Source organism: Sturnira hondurensis, unplaced genomic scaffold (genome assembly GCF_014824575.4).
Source record: "Sturnira hondurensis isolate 20B ecotype Veracruz unplaced genomic scaffold, ASM1482457v3 Scaffold0006413, whole genome shotgun sequence".
NCBI classification, from domain to species: Eukaryota; Metazoa; Chordata; class Mammalia; order Chiroptera; family Phyllostomidae; genus Sturnira; species Sturnira hondurensis.
The window spans coordinates 15,247,984-15,266,164 of NW_028079044.1; the positions used below are offsets into that span (position 1 = coordinate 15,247,984).

The following is an 18,181-nucleotide window of genomic DNA, read 5'->3' on the forward strand; positions in this document are numbered from 1 at the left end:
TCGCGGCCTCTGCACCCGCTCTCCCGACGCCAGTAGACTGGGATCTTGGTTTCCAGGTCTCGGCGTGGTGTGAGAGCTGGGATGCGGCTGGGCAGTGGGTGTAGATGGGGACCCGGGCGGGAGGCATCGACGCTTTGAGCCTGGTTGGTGACGGAGAAGGACGCAGGTCTGAAGGGAGGAAGGGCGCGCGTTCGGGAGGTCGCAGTGAAACTGGGGCGCCCAAAGGGGTGACGTAGGAAGAGCCTGGACGCCCAGCGGATAGACTCCAGGCCGCACTTGAAGGAGTCGTCGGGTGAGGGCTTCCTCTCCGGGGCACTCTGTTGCTGGCCACTCCTTGAATCTAAGGATTTTCCACTCTGAGACTGGGTCGAGAGAGAGCGGGGGGAGACGCGAGGGTCCTCAGATCCCTAAGGCCGCTTTCTGGGTGGACACGCCGTCCCATAGAGAGCTGCGACCTAGCGGGGCCTGTGCTTCGGCGCCAGCCCGGGTTCTCCTACAAGCAGCGGAAGGCGAAGAAATGGTCCCTTTGGATTGCAGTTTTTATTCAACAGCAGCTCTCCGGGGCGGGGTGGGGGGTGAGGGGGGGTCCTCGGCTGAATCTGCATTTAACAGGTCTAGGGCGAGGGCTGCCAGGCTGCGCCGGGCACCCTGTTGCATGTTAATCCAGATCTCTCTCTGACTTCCAGGGAGAAGTAATGTGGCTCCCAGAGTAATGTGGAACCAGAAAGCCTCGCTGGCCAGGCGGGTTAAATGCCAAGTACTGGTGAGCTCCCACGGGAGCGGGACGGCTTCCAGGCCGGTGAGGCCCAGGCTGCAGAGGCCGGCCCTGCGAGCCGCGGGGATCCAGGGCAGCCCTGGGCCACTGAGCTTTGCTTCCCAACAGGGCTAGGGAAGCCTGGTGGCGATTGTTTTCCTTTAAAATTCTGGAGTGTTGTTTCCGAAACATAGTTTAACATAAAAATCCTTTAAACTGAACTTGTACTTGACTGAAAAATACCGCCTCCCTTCCAAGTGGGATGGGGGCAAATCTAAGAGAGAGTTACGCTTTCTCTTTCGGAGAGGTGTTTGTGGCTGGGGGTGGGGATGGGAGGGCCAGGGGCAGACGAATGCCCTTCATGAGCTGGATCTGCCGTTCTAGAAAAAAGAAATAGGTGAGGCCATCCGGTATTGGCTAATACTAGAATGCAGGCGATTTATTGTCATCCAAATAAGGAAACGACGCAGATATCAGGAAAATGATCCCATGGCCAGGCAGTTGGTTTCTAAACGCTTGCACAGGGATACATCTTATTTAAGTTGTAAATACTGCACAGGGTCCCACTTAACACCTTAATCCTGGGTCCTCCGGGTGCACAGGCCTTGCCAGCGGTGAGGTCTCAGAATGATCTGCCTCTCCTTTTGATTGTTGTTGTGGGTCATGTGGTTCACTCTTAATTTCTTTTTTGAAATATGTCAAAGGGAAAATTATGGCAAGGTTCTCTTTAATGATTAAATAATAAGGTGTTGACTGCTTGTCACTGCATCGCCTAATTGGGATGTTCATTCTGGGCCCTTTGTAGCTTAGCATCCTTTGAATTAGAAGTTAGTTGTGTACCAGGTGTGTTTTATGATTCCTTTCTGACTGGCTTGTAGGGTGTCTTTATGTGTGAAGTTCAGAGTAGGGGTGTATTGATTCTTAATAGAGGCTCTTGAAAAAACTTTCTAGAAAAACAGTACAGAGTATATGCTGAGAGAGGTCATGGTCCATTACACTGTTAAATGTCTCAAAGTCTAAATGTTAGCACTACAAAGGTCCTTCCCTTTTCAGTCTCTCTTGCCCTCTCAGTCCCCAGTGCAAATTCCATGGTTAATGGAAAGCAACGGTGCTGATGCTACTTTGTCCAGAGTAAAGCCCCGAAACTGTCGCTGTCGTTCAGTGACTTAACCAGCGCTGGGGCAGTGGGTCGCTCCCAGGAGTCCTTCCCTCACTGGAACGACCGTGGTACTTACAATTTAGAAATATAGAGAGTGGCTGTGTGCACTATTGCTATCAATCCTGACTTAGAGAATTTTGTTGGAAAACACGGAGAAGCTGAAGTAGTAGAGGATGAGGAGGAGGAGGAGGAGGAGAAAGAGGATTACCATGTGGGCCCTGCCTTGAAAAAAGTCACTGAAATATCGTGCTATAATCGTCCGGCTTTGAAAATAAACAAATTTTAAATCATTATGTTTTCAAACACTCAAGTGTTTAAATGTTAAAATGTTTGTCATAGTCCCAGAGATTTAAAACACAGCTGTTGCTGGGTGACGGAGGGAAAATTATGCAGTAAAACTCTATACTCTTAAAAACAAAGACTATTTGTGGTCCCATAGTAGAAACTTCCATTTCTTAAGGCCCAGCAGACAGGCTACCACAGGGCCTCCTGCTGTAGGACCAGTTCACCTTCCCTCACCAGTGGAGCTGGAGAAACTGGGAAGAATGCATAACAAGTTATATTAAGACACTTGTCATAAATACAAATGCCGTCAACATGAATTCAAATGAAGTATTTTCATTTTGGTGATGTTATGCTTTCCATTGCAATAGCAATATTTTCTTGTGAAACGTAAATATGTCAAACAGACATGGAATGAGAAAGTTTTAATAGATGATCATTTAATCATCAAACACAACCCAAATATGTATACAGAAACTTTTAAAGGAAAGTTGGCATTCAGCCAAATTCCTATAGGGCCTAGCAGGGAGATGATCAAAAATGAGCACGAAATAAGGCTTCCTGTAAGAAGGTCTATAATTCAACATTATTTGACTCCACTGTCAGGGAGATGGTTGAAGGACAGTAAACTGACACCATTCTTAGTCATTTTTGTGACGCAGTCTTATATGTTTGCCACTGCAGCATTTTATGGGGCCTTTTTGGGATTATGATAGCTGTCATATCTGTATTAAAGTAGTACTTGAATTTATGTTATGAAACAAAGAAAGTTGCCATTTCTCCTGAGTGCAAAAAATTAATATTTAAAAATCACATCAAAACCATGGGGAAGTGTTCTTTTCCAAATAAAGAAATGAAGACAGAAGCCATGTGGCTGTGTCCCTGACAACTGTGCACATGTCAGACTTACAGGTTTTCAAAACCCCGACGAGAACAACACTGTCGTCAGCCACAGGGGGCTGGGCCTCCTCACTGTCAGGAATGTCTGATGTGCTACCTGTTTCCGAAGTTAGGTCTAAAGCCTGAGATCCAGCCTCCCGCTTTTGAACTTTAACAAGAATTCCAACATTTGACATTTGGGATTCAATAAAAGTTTGGATATCTTGCTATTAATATTTATAAACAAATCTTGTGGGCATAAAATCAGTTTTGAAAAAGTCAAGCAGGTGAGGATGTGTGTAGAGTGTAGATGATAAAGGGACTTTTTCTCTCTCTCCTTAATTTGATGTGCTGTGATTTCAGGATTATGGAAATTTGGGAAAGCTTTTGGGAGTCTTAAATAACCTTTTCTAGAAGTCTACCTTTATCGGGCAACTTCTGGATTTCCCACACTTCTAAATTTGACACTTTAATAAATGGTATAAGGGGTACCATGTGAAATAAACAAGAATATATCCATTTAGATATTTGTCACCAGAATCCAATTTCAATCCGTTTAATGCATTCATGTGTGCGAAATTAAAGCAATTGGCAACACTTTACTAGACTCTCTCTGAACACTCTTTCCAAATAGCATTTCTTAATCTAGGAAATATGTTCTCGTAAGAGGAAAACACCACAGTGCAAATCTTTTGAAATTATTTTGTATTTCTGTACTTCTTGGTTTAGGGTTCCTAAAATATACCATAAAGAGTGATTCTCTGGCAAAATAAGCTTATTTCTACATTTATTGAATTACATACTCATTGTTTATTGGTATCATGAGTATATATAGTTAAATACAAATTATAACCAGAACTAAGTCATTAACTCCCTTTAAGGTATGCAGCAAGCGTGCCATGGCTTTTCCATAACGTGCACTACTATAAACAGATGGAGGGTAAATAAATAAGTTGCAAAAATAAATTTTATGTTAATTCTCAAAAATACATTTCTACAGTTGATTCTTCCCCTGATACTTTTTGTGACTCTAGTTACAATTACAGGATTATAATCATGAGGTAAAGAACCTGGAGTGTGAAATGTTATGGTTCCTTAAAAAACTTAAATGGAATTATATTTTTCCACCGAAAGGAAATATTGTTACTACTAATAGGTTTACTAGGTAATACTTTAAACCACCACAATTTTTTTATGAGTTTAACACATTGAAGTAACATTTTATAGTCTTGCTACTTTTTTTTGGTTGGACACAATACAAAGTCTTAAATTTCACAATGCATTGAAACATACATTATTTTGACTCATTAAGATGATAATAGTAAATAAATAATATTTTGAGTGATATCAGAATTATTCCCTGACAATATATGCTAACTTGAAGTTCATTGTGTTGCTGGTGAATTCCCATTTCTGTAGATTTCTCCCTTATTCTTCACAATGCCAACCAATAGCATGTTTATTATCCTTGTTTATTATTCATAAATATCTGAGTTGTTGGTTGTTATTTAGCAAGGCAGAACTACAGCTCTTTCTTTTTCTGATCTCTTCTATTCTGCTGTTTGGTAAGCCTCCTCTGCCTGTGATTGGATGTCTAACTAGTCTGCTAGATCTCATTTCCCTCTTTGAGTACCTTGTGGGTTTATTTGCCTGAGAAGATGCAGAGTGGTACTCACTTTAGAATGAGAATGAATGGAGACCAAAGTCATCATATATTCCCAACCTGCGCTTTACAATTAGGTGAAAAGCTGAAAACCATTTTTCTTGCTTGCCTTCCCTAGGGCTGTGAATACTTGATATAAAGATTCGTATCAGCCCCTTTGTGTTCTTCCTCTTCAGGCCTAAATGTTTGTTTTTGGTGACTGTATTCTTAACTGATGGTCCATATTTGGCCCCAGACCTCCGTGATTTGCATTTTATTCTGCATTTGCATTCACATTATGTCCCATTGAAACTCTTTAAAGTGAAGTGTGTTTATGACTATTGTGAAACTCTGGAAAATGAAGTTTATAATGAAATCAACATAGTTATCAAAGGACAATGAAAGGAATGATTTATTGCAAACCTAGAGTTTTTCATCCCATCCCAACTTGTAAAAGGCTTATCTTTCTGCTTTTAAAATTATTAGAAGCTGAATGAATAAGAATTTTTTTTGACAATAAAACTTCTCTTAATTTCTCTATAACTATTTGGATGTGTTCTTGAACATTAACTTAATTTGATAGACAAGCTATAATTAACTGTGACCTATAGTGTCTTCTGTTATTCAGAAACTATTCCTCAGCGATTTGAAAACTTAATTTCCAGCTAAATGGTGTGCGATGTCTGAGGTTATTAAGGCATACTTACACTGTTTATAAGAAATGGAAATAGTTTGTGTGTCTGTAGGGCTTCTAAAGGGGTGTACTCTGGGGGTAGGTGCTAACAATTTTTACAAGGTAAAGTCCTAGCAGCTAGTGCTGGTGGGCTCTTCTCTTTTTCCAAGATAGTTTTTCTTTCTACTCACTGCAATATTAAAGTGTTTCACACTGAAGGAAGAAAAAAAACCTGTGTATTTCATGGGGCAAAACCTCACACATTACATTTTAAATATAGGTATTTTACTGATCATAAAAACCAGTAGTGTAGAGAGTATTAAAAATTGCCTCAGATAGGTATGACTCTATTAGCTGTGTTGCTACGAACAGAATAGAAAGTTAAGCAGCAAAATTAATTGGGGCATTCTGAGTTTAGTTGGAACATTGACGTGCAAGTTCCCACTGGATCTGGAGTTGTTTTAAAACCCCCACTTAAGAATGTGCTCGTTTAAGAACTTTGTGATAACTAACTCACCACTAAAGGTTACTTTTGTTTGAAACTGGTCACTCATAGGAGACTGTCTCAGGAGTAGCCACCTTGCCCTTCACTCTTGAACAGTTCAGATAAATGTATGATTTATTTACAGTCTGTTGTGTACATTATTTATGGGAAATATGCTATAACTCTACAGAGCATATGGAATTTATCTTTGCCAGATACGGTGCCTCTCTGCCAAAAAGGGAATAGACTTAAGTAGATAATAAGGTTACCCTCAGTGTCCAGATAAACATCATCTTCTAGAGTCATTACGTGTTTCTATTTCATAGTTCCAGATGCATGTACATTTTTCTATTTTAATTTTAATTGTCAGAGTTTTGGGGGTTTTTTTGGGTCTAGTTTCTGCCAAAGAGAATCAGGAATATTACATTTTGAATTGATCTTGGTAATAAATTTATTTCTTTGAATGAAAAAAAGACACTGTGTAGCAGAATCCTTTAACCCCTTTATTTCCTTCAGCATGCTTCTCTGTCCGTTACTGTGTTCTACATTTTCTGAAGAATATTGTCTCTGGAAGTTTTAACACTAGCTGTGTGGTTTGGTGGCTTGGCCCATTCTGGGATCTTATAAGCTGTGTTCAGTAACAAAATCGCCAAGGGAAGTATCTTGCCCCAAATCATAGAGATGTGTAGATTGTGCTTGTTCTATGCACATCAAATGTACTGTTGATGTTCAACTATTTTTTAGTCTAATAATTATTCAAAGCCAGTATCAATCTGCATTTGAGTGAGTATAAACATTTTTATTCTGGAATTTGGGATTTGTAGCAACTCAATGCTATTTTCCAAATGACCCTGCCATTTCAATTAGGCGCATTGTTCTTCCCTCTACTGTTTCGACATTCTAAAGTTTTGCTTGCCACCATCATGGTGAGTTGCTTGAGTGTTTAATGTTTATTGAGGGCTTGTGAAGAACATGCCAACAGAAAAAGAGAATAAAACATTAACAAATCAATGATGGGGCTTTTCTTCACTTGTAGTGTACATTTAATATTCCACATACTCTATAACTGTTATAATGGTATGAATAGCATCGGGAATAATCGCCTCCAGTATGACTGGAGAACAGCATTCTGATTCACTGGAATTCTTTAAAAAGTGCACCAACAGTAAAACTCGGCCCCTGCTTCTGGGATTCACAGTTGCTTTGGTTAATCTCTCAGTTAAGTGCCTTGAAATAGAGAAAACCTTGCATTCTAGGAACGAGAAATGCAAGCTGCATTTCAAGATGCATTGAGAAAGTCCAGGATAAATTTTGCCCAAAGATAAACAAGGAAGGTGGGAATAACACTTCCCCCACCTCAAAATTTAAGAGAGCTTAAGGATTTAGAAATCCTGAAGGAATGATGGGTACTTAAAAAATAAAAGTTGATTGAGAATATAAAAAGGTTCTCCGAAAAGAAAAAGCACAGGGAAATTGGAAAGTAGAGTATTGCTCATTGTTAGTGGGTATCAGTGGTCCATGGAAATTTCCATGCTTCTTTTATCTGAAAGGTAGTGGCATGAGGTAGTTGAATAAAACAAGATCACATCTTGGCTGGGTTTTTTTTTTTTCTGTCTCACAAAAAAACTTGTGAATTTTCTGGTCTGAGAGTCTGAAAGTAGAATAGAGAAAATTTCTGAAACACTAGAGAAAGAGCCATTCAGTGCACTGACTAACTTTTGGTGACGCAGCCTCTCGGGCCAGCAGGGTCGGGATGAGGTGTGCACACTCCAAAACTGGGGTGCTGGCAGTTGGCTGGGTGAGGCTTTGCTGGGGAGGGTGGTTCTGTACCTCCAGGAGCTCCAGTTTCACCATCTGAAAATGGGGATGATAATAGAACACACATTATTGAGTTGCTTGTACGAATTAAATAAGAACGCATGTAAAGCATTTAAGATAGTAAGCCCTAAATAAACAGTAGGAGGTGTTAAGTGATATTATATCTTTGTACTCACTTGCTGCCCAACCATCAACAGCATGAATTTGACCGGGGGAGGAAGATCAAATAGTCGTAAATGGGATGTTTTTGTTGTTGTTGTTGACCCTTTTTTAAATCATGAGTTTTAAAAAATATCATTTTAATTTTTATTAGGAGGGTCACTACTGTTCTGATTTCATTGGCATGTCAGAGGAGACTGGTCCCTCAGCTGTGTTGCTGAGACAGCACAGTGAGTGACTGCATTCTGGAGTTCAACTTCCAGTAACACTGACGTGCAGATCTGGGCTCAGTACTTTTCCCCACATTTCTGCATGCAGATACCACGTGGCGGAGTCCCCGTCGCTCACGAGGTCTCGGGATCTACTTTGTACTCAGGATACAATGTTTTCTGCGTTATCAGATGTTCTCTTTACTAGGATGGTTGCCTAGAAAATGTGTGGTTTGAAGTTGTTTTATATAAGACACTTTTGAGTTTATTTTATCTTAATATGTTTGCAAAGTGAGGAGCACTGAATACCAAGTTACAAATGTAAAATAAAACATTGGGAAGCGAGCGATCTTCTAAAAGGGATTTTATAACTCCAGGTGTACTGCCATAATTTAAAGATTCTTCTGCCACTCCTAATAGAAATGATAGAAAATACTCTGAATTTCAGCAGAAACTCTTCACAGATCAATGAAGATTAACATATTAAATATTTAGGTCCAAATATTTGGAAATATAATGGTACCAGTTGGACTTTTCAAAAAAATTTGAACATTTAACTCCAAACTACAATCCACAGGTATGATTTTAAGGGTGGAAGCACATAGAGCCATTAAAATAATTTAATATAAGAGTATATTTTTATTAATAGCATGCCAGCCATAATACAATAGCAGAGGAAAAGGAAATGTTATTAAAACATAAATAAGTACTTTGACTAAGATTCCTAGTGTCATGAGGCTTTATCTTCTTTTCTGTTTATGAGATTTTTCTCCGCAATAAACTGTAGAATCTGAACATTCAGTGCAATTGAATAATTTGTGAATTACTCATTTATTTTCTGGTTTTAAGATGTGTGTGTGTGTGTGTGTGTGTGTGTGTGTGTAAAAGCAGGTGTCAGTTCTTGTCAGCAGTTTCCTTCCCTTTGGTTGTAACTGTCCTTTTCCCTTTCACTCTGTCGGCATGCGCCTCCCCCATGTAGGAATTCATGTTCTCCTCCGAGACCACGGTGGGGTCACGGGCCGGGGGAGGGGGTTCCTCCCTCCATTCTCCATGTAAAGGGACTGGGCAAAACGGAGCAGTGCTGCGTAAATTCCATAGGGCAAGGTTTTGGAATATTGTGGTGGTGTTTTATACCTATAGACTATTGCCTAGCATTATGGATCCATTTTTAATTTTGTGGATGAATGAATTCAACAGTGCAGATTAGTGACAACCTGAGAGCCTCAGAGTTAAGACCTAAGAGATGTCCGGCGGTGGGAGAGTCAGGTTTTAAGGCGCACTGGGAGAGTGACCCGCGGTGCTGGGCCTGAGCTTCCCAAAGGCCCTGCCCTCACTGCCCGCACGGCGGCCTGGCCTTGAGGAGAGCTAGACAGGGTTGCCTGCGCTCAAGGGCTAGTGGATTTAAAAAATGTAGTGGACTTCCAAGCTGCTTTACATTTCATGGCAGTGTAACATTAAAATTAGGTTTTATCCGCATTCTTTCCCCCGGTTCCTCCGCACGTGGTGCGAGTGTGTTGCTGGGTGGGTGTGAGCGTTGGTGTGCTCTGGTGTGGCTCCCTGTGTCTGAACCCGAGGCTTCAGCGATTCCTGGTGCTCATACAATCACCTGATACAAAACCTTTCATTTAAAGATGAAATTACTCCTTGGAGAGTTTTCACCAAAGGCGAAAAAAAAAAAAACAAGGCGCAAAAATTTTTCTCCTCCTCTCTACATGCCTCATTACACAGAGACAGAGGATTCAATGTTTGAAAAATTATCATTTTTGTAGGTTTTATTTGTGGTACGTGAGAACTGGGAAATACAGAACTCAATTTAACAGACACTATCTCTGCCTCCACAAACTACCCACGACTACTATCATATGGTCTCATACATGTGGTTGTGTGTGTGTATGTGTTTAAAGAAATATATCACAGTTGCTAAGTTGTCAGGGTTTTAGAAATCTGCCCTATTTGATGCAGGACTAGACCCGCTGAGGTTGTGAAGATCGTGGCTGGCACAGCGCGGTGAGCACCGTAGCGAGGGGTCACTGGGTAACCACTGGGACGCACTGCTAGGTTAGAGGTCCACAGTGGCAAATACGGCCGCCTGGGACGGCGAGAAGAGGAAGTGCGGTGTTTTGGTGAGAGCCGCAGATCCTGAGAGGGGGTGCCGGGTTGCTATTGTCTTACCACTAATTTACCCTCTGCCCTGAGTCACCAAAGTTGCCCTTCGGGCCTGTGTTACATCCGGTAAGAAGCACATTTTATCACAGCATTAAAAAGGGGCTCAACCAGAACCCTGGCAGCCTAGGGACTTGGCAGAGGCCAGGTTGTGAGGGCGGGGACAGGGAAGGAAGTGAAAAAAAGGAGAGGCGATGGAGAAAGTCGGAAGTGTGCGAGGGAGATAAACTTCTAACCAGGCGGCCTCTCTGTGGGAGGCACCTGCGGGGCCACCACCAGGGGCGCCTCGGCTCGGAGCCGCCTCCCCACCCTTGTTCATCGGTCAGCAGAACAGAGTGTGGGGTCAGGAAAGGTTTCATCTCCAGCCCGTTCCCAAGCACATTTGGATGTAACTCCTGAATCCATAGAATGTGTGCTCCCCGAAGTACCAATGTGTGAGTTCCTGGTATTTAAAAACATCCAGGCGTTGAAAGGTGAGAGGGCAGCATAGCCCTGTGACGGCGACACATCTGGCTCCATCTTGTCATGGTTCAATGAATTTTCTGTGATGATTTTAAGGAATTCTTTTAAAATCCACATAAATAATTTCCCTTTTTTTTTCTGAGTTACTTGAATTCGAAGTTGGATAGGCATAGCCTAAGGGGAGTATGTTTTGAGAGGAGCAGGCTCTAGGAAATTGTAGGTGCTCTTTGGGTGTTGAGTGAGTTTGAATGCTTCTAGGATGTGTTCTGGTTATCAAGCAGGTGCAAATTGGGGCCACGAAGAGTTTCAGATCAGAGTGTCAATACATCAGACTTTCAATACTCACCTCTGTGTGGGGGTCTCTCTGGTTTCTTTTGCTCAGATGGCCTTATTGATTGAGAGAGGTGTAAGGGACCATATCTGCTGAAGTTCTGTGCCTTTAAGCACCCTAAGAGACATTGTTTAGGCAGAGGTGAAAAAGTCTCAGGGCGGGGAACTAAATAGCTGTGACTGCCCTGGCCCTGTGGAACGGTGGCATTCAGTGATCCTGTCTGCTCTGCTTCGTGGCTGAGCATAGATGTGTGTGCGCATGTACGTATGGACGCGTGGAGGTGGGGGAATATGAGCGAGTGTACGCGGAAGCATGACGCGAATTGGTGTATTCCCCACGTGGACCGGTGGCTTTCCTGATCTGGAGAGACTGGATCATTTACTTCTGGAGATCAGCCAGCTCTTTCAGGCCCCCCAGAGATCATTTACTAAAGAGACTCTGGGGGTTTGAAATGCACAAGTACTTCCCCAAAGAGGAAGCTGCCTGTTGATAGATGAAGACTAACTTTAAATAACGCTGTGATTATTTCATCAATTTTTACGTAGCTGCCAGTTGGCCTCTTCCAAGTCAAGATCACCAGACTCTAGTTTACCCATCTTTTTGAATGAGACAGGTAGTATAGAAATTTTGAATAAAAGAACCCCACTATTTGGGGCCTAAAAAAAAGATTCTGGCATCACACTGGTGTGATGAATGACCAAGTGAGAAAATATGTCAAAGTGCTTTGTATACTGTAAAGTGATTTATAAATATCAGGGATCAAATCAGACTTGATGGGGTGGGGAGGAGCAGGCCACCTGTAAAATCATGTTATTTGAAGGTGAAAATAAGATCAGTTTGCATTCCCTGAGCACACACCAGCTGGGAGATAGCCCAGGGCATACCAAGCTGCATGCTACGCCAGCTCCGGTTAACCATTCTTTCCAGAAGGTCTATAAACTGAATACACCTGTATGCAAATATTTCAGGGTTGACTGGGTCAGCCTATGCTGTTACATTAAGAACTGTAGTAGCTGCCATTTATTGAGTGCTTGCTGCATGCCTGGAAATTTATATGCATTGTGTCTGCAGAGGAGGATTTCTTTATTCCCATTTACAGGTTAGGGACGTTGGAGTTAGGGGAGTCGTGATGTGTCTAAGACCATGGAGGTGGTGTAGTCAGATTTCAAAGTGGGATATATGCAGCTTCAAGTTCTCTTTCTTGTGACTGTGTTACACTACAACTGAGTATTACTCTATTTCATAGCGGTATGTGCTTATGTGAATGCCAGTTTGTGATGTTTTTAGATCATGCAAGTCTTTTTTAGATGTTTTATGGTATTTAATATAGGAGATCACAGCATCAGGTGACAATTTAACACACAGATCCTCTATATCTCACTTAAGTTATTTATTTATTTATTCAAAATTAGATACATATTTGTATCTAATGTGGCATAGACATTTTCCTGGGATGGAGGGTGGAAGCACGGCTAAGACATAGTCCAGGACTTCAGAACACTGGTCGTGTAGGATGTAGACAGGACCAGCAGGTCATCAGACCACAGTGAGAGAGAGTGGAGTGACAGAGGTGTATGTGCATCTGGTGCTCGGAGCGCTCTAGGGATGGTATGCTAACTCAGCCTTGGGGAAGTATGTGCATATGTGTATCAGGGAAGGCATTCTGGGGAAGGGGATATCTGAGCTGTGACTTAATTAGCAACTAGGAGGTGATCAAGGTCTGGGGCCTGGCAGGGCAGAGAAGGGCATTCCAGGCAGGAAGGAAGGAGGAAGATGAGCCTGAAGAGACAAGCAGAACACGCCTGCCAGAAATCACGTGCTGCAGTACAAGGAGCAAGGAGAGAAATGGTCCCCAGGGGGTAGACTATGAAGAGCCTTGTATATCAGGCGGAGGATGCTAGACTGTATTCCGTAGGCAGTAGGGAGCTGTTAGTTCATTCAACAGACATTTCCGGAGTGCCAGACACATGTTGGGCACTGTGCTTTATACGCAGGATGCAATGGTGGGCAAAACTGACACCAGCTCTTATCCTCATGAAGCTTATATTCTAGTGGAGTTGAACTCTCTTAAAGCTGAAAGTGATTTGACTTGAACTCCTTAAAGCTGGGAGGGCCTTAACATGAATGGCAACCACTAAGATGAAAAATGAGGAATTTATTTGAGAAATACTTAGGGGCAAAAATGGGCAAAACTTGATGCCTGAATGTATGGAGAGGAGAGAGAGAGAGAACAAGTAAATATGTTACAGGTGGTTCTGGAATTTATACCATGGATGGATGGGGTTATACCTACTCGGATCAAGAATAAAGGAGAATGCATGGGAGGTTTGGTGGGGCCAGCTTAGCTCTGGACTTGCGGAGCCAGACACACATCTTTGTGTGGAGATGGTTTAGCAGCAGTTGGCCATACAAGTCCAAAGTCCCAAGAAGAGATCCAGAGACATAATTTTTGTAGCATATGGGTGAAAACTCAGCATGATAGTGAAAGGAATTGCCTAAGAAAAACGTGAAAAGTGATATGAAGACCTGAAGTGTGTCCAAAATTAAGGCACAGGTGAAAACAATTATGAAGGAAAGAAGAAGAAAAGAACCACCAATGGATGGTTTCCATTCAGGAGGAAGGATCCTTTGGGAAGTTGGTCTGCTGGACTCCTGGTGGAATAGTAACGAATGAATGACTCAGTTTAGTTTACGGAGCACTGACTGGGTGCTGAGTGCGCGCCCTACACAGTGCTGAGCCAGGAAAGGACATGGAGGGAAGATTCAGATACTAGCCTGGCCCTGGAGGAGCCTGTAGCCAAGGAGGGCAATGCTTCTATTTCACTACCAGATATGAGTACAATTGCCTTATAAATAAAAAGTACCACTCCATGAATTTTAGCTTATCCTCATTTTTAAAGATCCTTGTTTTCAAACATTTTTGAGGGTTGGCTCTCAGTGTCAAGTTAGAGTATAGACTCCATGATCTCAAAGGTCTTTCCAGTCCCGTTTTTTTTTTTTTTTCCATCTAGCTCAGTGAACATCTCTTGGAGATGAGGGGAAAATGCAAGTATGCACTTAAACGCAATTGTTGTTAAAATAAGGCTCCCCTGAAGTCTTCTTTAGAAGGTCCATGGACTTCATCTTAGGACCTCTAGTCTTAATGGACTTTCAGTAGATGAGAACATAGACATTGATTACTCTGAAGTTATATACGTTGAAGCAAAAAGCCTCTTTGGAACTTAATTTAGAACCGTGACTAAAGTTTGCTGTCCATTGAATGCAGTTCATCATTGGTTTTAGCCTGTCAGCCTTATTTTACAAGTGGCCCCAAGCAACTCACAGCTTCACAGATACATGTACATAATCAAATGCACATATTTTATTTTAAAAATAATAATGATGTTTGTTGTAACCACATAGAGTCACAGAGATGTGTTGTTGTAACTGAGATTCTCCAGTGGATGGATTTGGGGGGAGTTCGTTCTGATTAGGGCTGTCTTACATATTTATACTCAAAGAATTCATGAGCTATTTCTGGTCCTTAGACTTTAATCATGCTTAATGAACTGAACTAAACATGATTCTCATTCTGTTTTGGTAACCTTGTGGATTCTCCTAATGCTCAGCTTCGTATGACGACACCATTCTTGAAATGCTAATATCCAAAATGCTAATTCAAGAGAGGACCACAAAAGTTAGATTTCATTTCAGAGAAAGTGCATTCGGTATTCACAGGCCTTCCCAGAAAGAGCAAGGCTGTGAGAAGAATGATATTAGGTGGAAAATATTGGCTCCTACCTTTGGTGAACACACAAATTTAAACATATAGGTTGCACAAAATTTGGATAAACTGAGGTGGAATCCAACATTTCTTGCATGAATGCCTGTATAATGTGGCGATAGCTGTGAGAAAAGAGGAGCCCGGCATCTAAGACCCAACACAATGGAAATGCAGTGAATCGGAATGCCTCACAGATCATAGCGGAATCAGAATTTCCAGCAAGGAAAATCTTTTCATGGTGAATTAAGTGGTGGATGAAGAAAAATGGCGATGAAAAAAGGTAGGCACAGATCACAAACACTGGGCTCAGGGCTCACTGCTGAAGATTTAAGAACCTTAGCTAAAGCTATGCAGAATAGAATGTGGAAAATTGAATTTACTAAACAATTAAGCATTGAATTAATCTACATCCTGCACAGTAGAAAAGTGGGGGAGGGAGCAGAGCAGAGCTGAATAAATCAGCGGAGCTCATTAAAAGATAGTGAATATATCAGGTCTGTTGTAGCATAAAAGAGGACAGTTTTCTGTATGGCGTGGAGTAATTCTTTGGTTCTAAGTCACCTTTCTAGGGTCCTAGTCTTAATCAGATTAACAAACGTGCTTCTGATGAGGTTAGTCTGTTGCTCTGTGGTTTCTCTTGTTATCACTAGCTTTTCTATTAATTACAAGTCAGATCACCAGTCCACAATAGTAGTGAGGGACAACGTAAATAAAATGAGAGTGCCCAGGAGATGTCACTCGCAGGATCTCCTGCATCCTGAAACTCCCACGGGTTCCTGCAGCCTCCCACACGCCTTGCTGGTCTTTTGTTCAATTACAGTTAATGCAATAGTTTGCCATTTTCTCCTTCTAATTATATTTTCAAGTGGGATTTGTAGCACATAGAAAAACATCCTTTTACATGTCGAGGCACCGGGGTTTTGTGCCTGGCATTGTCTGTCCCCCGGGTGCTGTACCATTCTTTCTGCAGAGCTCTGAATAAACAAGTCCCCCTTTTAGAGCTGCAGTTGTGCAAACTGAAAATTTATGCATTAACTGTTTGCATTCTGAGCATGTGTTCCAGATTACGCCTTACAGCATGCTTCTGGTATGCCGCAGAATGCACGTTTGTCAAAAGCCCTTCTTTCACAGTTCACACATCCTTCCATCATAGACTCAGCAGATCAATTAGCACCGTTTTTGAGAATAAGCGTCATGGCCCAGTCCAACATACAAGTGGCAAATCTTTCTGTGACTTTATTTAATTTTCCAGGCTGTGTTCATCTTCTGGCCTAGAGTGTGGGATAGGTGGAGGCCAAGCATCCTTTTCAGGAATACTCAGTTTTTTTTTCCCTTTGATTCTTATAGAGCATGCCTCTTAGGTGGTATCTTTACTTTTCTCTCCCTGGCTGTCTGAACATTTTGATCTCTTCTTCCCTTCTTATCTTCTCTGGGATATGAAAATGCTTTCCAAGAAATAAGCAAACAGCACTTTGCTTTTGCTAGGGGTATTAAAAATGTTGATGAACTTCACTACTTGCAACACATTTGTGACCCATTGACGTTCTGTGGCTGCAACGATGCAGACATATTTTACATACAAGATCATCCTGCTTTCCCACTAATCATCTGGAAAACCAAGAGCACTTCCTTTAGGACAAAGCCAAGAACCAGCCTTCTATTTTGCATCATTCCTACTGTGCGGGTGACCAGTGACTCATAGGGCTGTTTTGGAAAGCTAGCACTAAAAGCTAATTAAACTCTTTTCTGGTGATAAAGGGAGATTTGGGAGAAGTGTCACCATGATTGTTTTCCCCAAGAATTTAATTTACAGCCAATTTTTTTTCTATCTGAATGTTACTTTCAAATGCACCCAGTGATAAGAAGCAACATCTGTTTTCCGTTCAATAGTACATGAAGGCTCGGCATGGGGCTGAGTGTACACAGTCCATGTGAATCTATTGTTATTCTCATTTCTTTTTTGTCCCTGTGCCTGGTCCATTTGCCATGTACCATCCGGCAAACAGCTGACACATACTAGCTATTATGGACCCCAGCCTAATTGCGAGGCCATGTTTGTCTTCCAGGGTGAATCAGAGGGTGCTATAAACCACCCTGTGATAGACCACCACTCGCATTTTGCATTTTCAGAGTAGCAGGCTGTTGTGCCAGAGGGTTTGTTGGTGTTAAAAATAGTCAGAATCAAGTGGCAGCATTTCTTTTCCTTCTTTGATTGCAATGTTTTTGTTTTCCTTGGTCATAAAGCATGCAATTATTTACAGAATAACTATTTGTACATATAATTTCACCGTAGCAGCAGAAATTGGCAAATTCCGAGTGTGCCAGCGTAGTTCTGAGCTGGCACCGTCCGTGAAGGGGGATGGGAGAGACGGCATGGTTGTCCACTCTTGCCTTCTACTGTTCCGCTGTGAGCCAGGGTTAACAGGCTGCCCTATTTGGATTTCTGATTTGTGTCCCCACAGCCCTCTTGGAACCGAGATCACGATGACACGGCATCCACCCGTTCAGGAGGAACCCCGGGCCCTTCCAGCGGTGGCCACACATCGCACAGCGGAGATAACAGCAGTGAGCAAGGTAGGGGAGGTGTTCTCATTGTTCTCCTTTGCTATTTGTTTCACTTGTAAGGCTTGAGAAAATCAGAATTGTTTAGTTATTGACTATTTATAGTTTTTCCTAGAACATAAATCCCATAAAATAGGAGAATCAGCTCATCGTACTCGCTCCCGCTATCCTTTTCCTCTTCTCTGCCATTCCAGCTGCCTAACTGCCAGTCACCTGGCCACTTCCGTAAAATGGGTCAGTGAACTGACTGAGGGCAATTAGAGAACGAGAAGTTGAAATGTGCCTGAACAGTATGCTAGTAATACCATGCTATACAAATAAGAACTCTTATTATTATTTGCCCTTAGAGGCTTTTGAAGAGCTCATGAAGAAACATCCACTAGGATTCCAAGTTAACGATGTCTTAAGACGCTTAGAAGGCAGTGGGCCTTTCAAAAACCCAGGTTGGGTGTCCCTGTCCACTGGGTGGAAGCCATTTTTCTGAACTTACTTATTTGAATTTCTTAAGTGCTTGACTTCATTGCAAGGGCAGACTAAAGGGAGTCAGGAAGAAATGGAAAGAAACCAGGTCAGTTGGATTCGTGGTGTTCTTTGACTACTCATGCCCGTGTGTGCATTTGGGTGTCCACGGATGTGCACATCGGACCACAACTGGCAGGAAGTAAAGTTTAAGCAGGAAGTTAATCTTCAACAAAAGGGTGAATGAGTGTCTGGGTGTCTCCCACTGCTTTTGATGAGATGGATGGCAGTGGCTTTTGTGTTCAATTAATGTGACCCAAATTTAAAAGAGTGTTCTCTAGCTGAACAGAAAAAGACAGCTTTTATTGAAGCTGAGTCTGAA

General features: G+C 42.1%; 1 protein-coding gene across 3 annotated transcripts in view; it reads left to right on the forward strand.

Annotated features, from left to right (window-relative positions):
- The window catches only part of MEIS1 (Meis homeobox 1), a 130,173-nt gene that overhangs the window by 10,696 nt on the left and 101,296 nt on the right, over nt 1-18,181 (forward strand). For all 3 annotated transcript variants that reach the window (XM_037048063.1, XM_037048061.1, XM_037048062.1), the window contains one exon: nt 17,241-17,352. In XM_037048063.1, the coding sequence (XP_036903958.1) occupies nt 17,241-17,352 (112 nt within the window). The remainder of the gene's footprint in view (nt 1-17,240; nt 17,353-18,181) is intronic.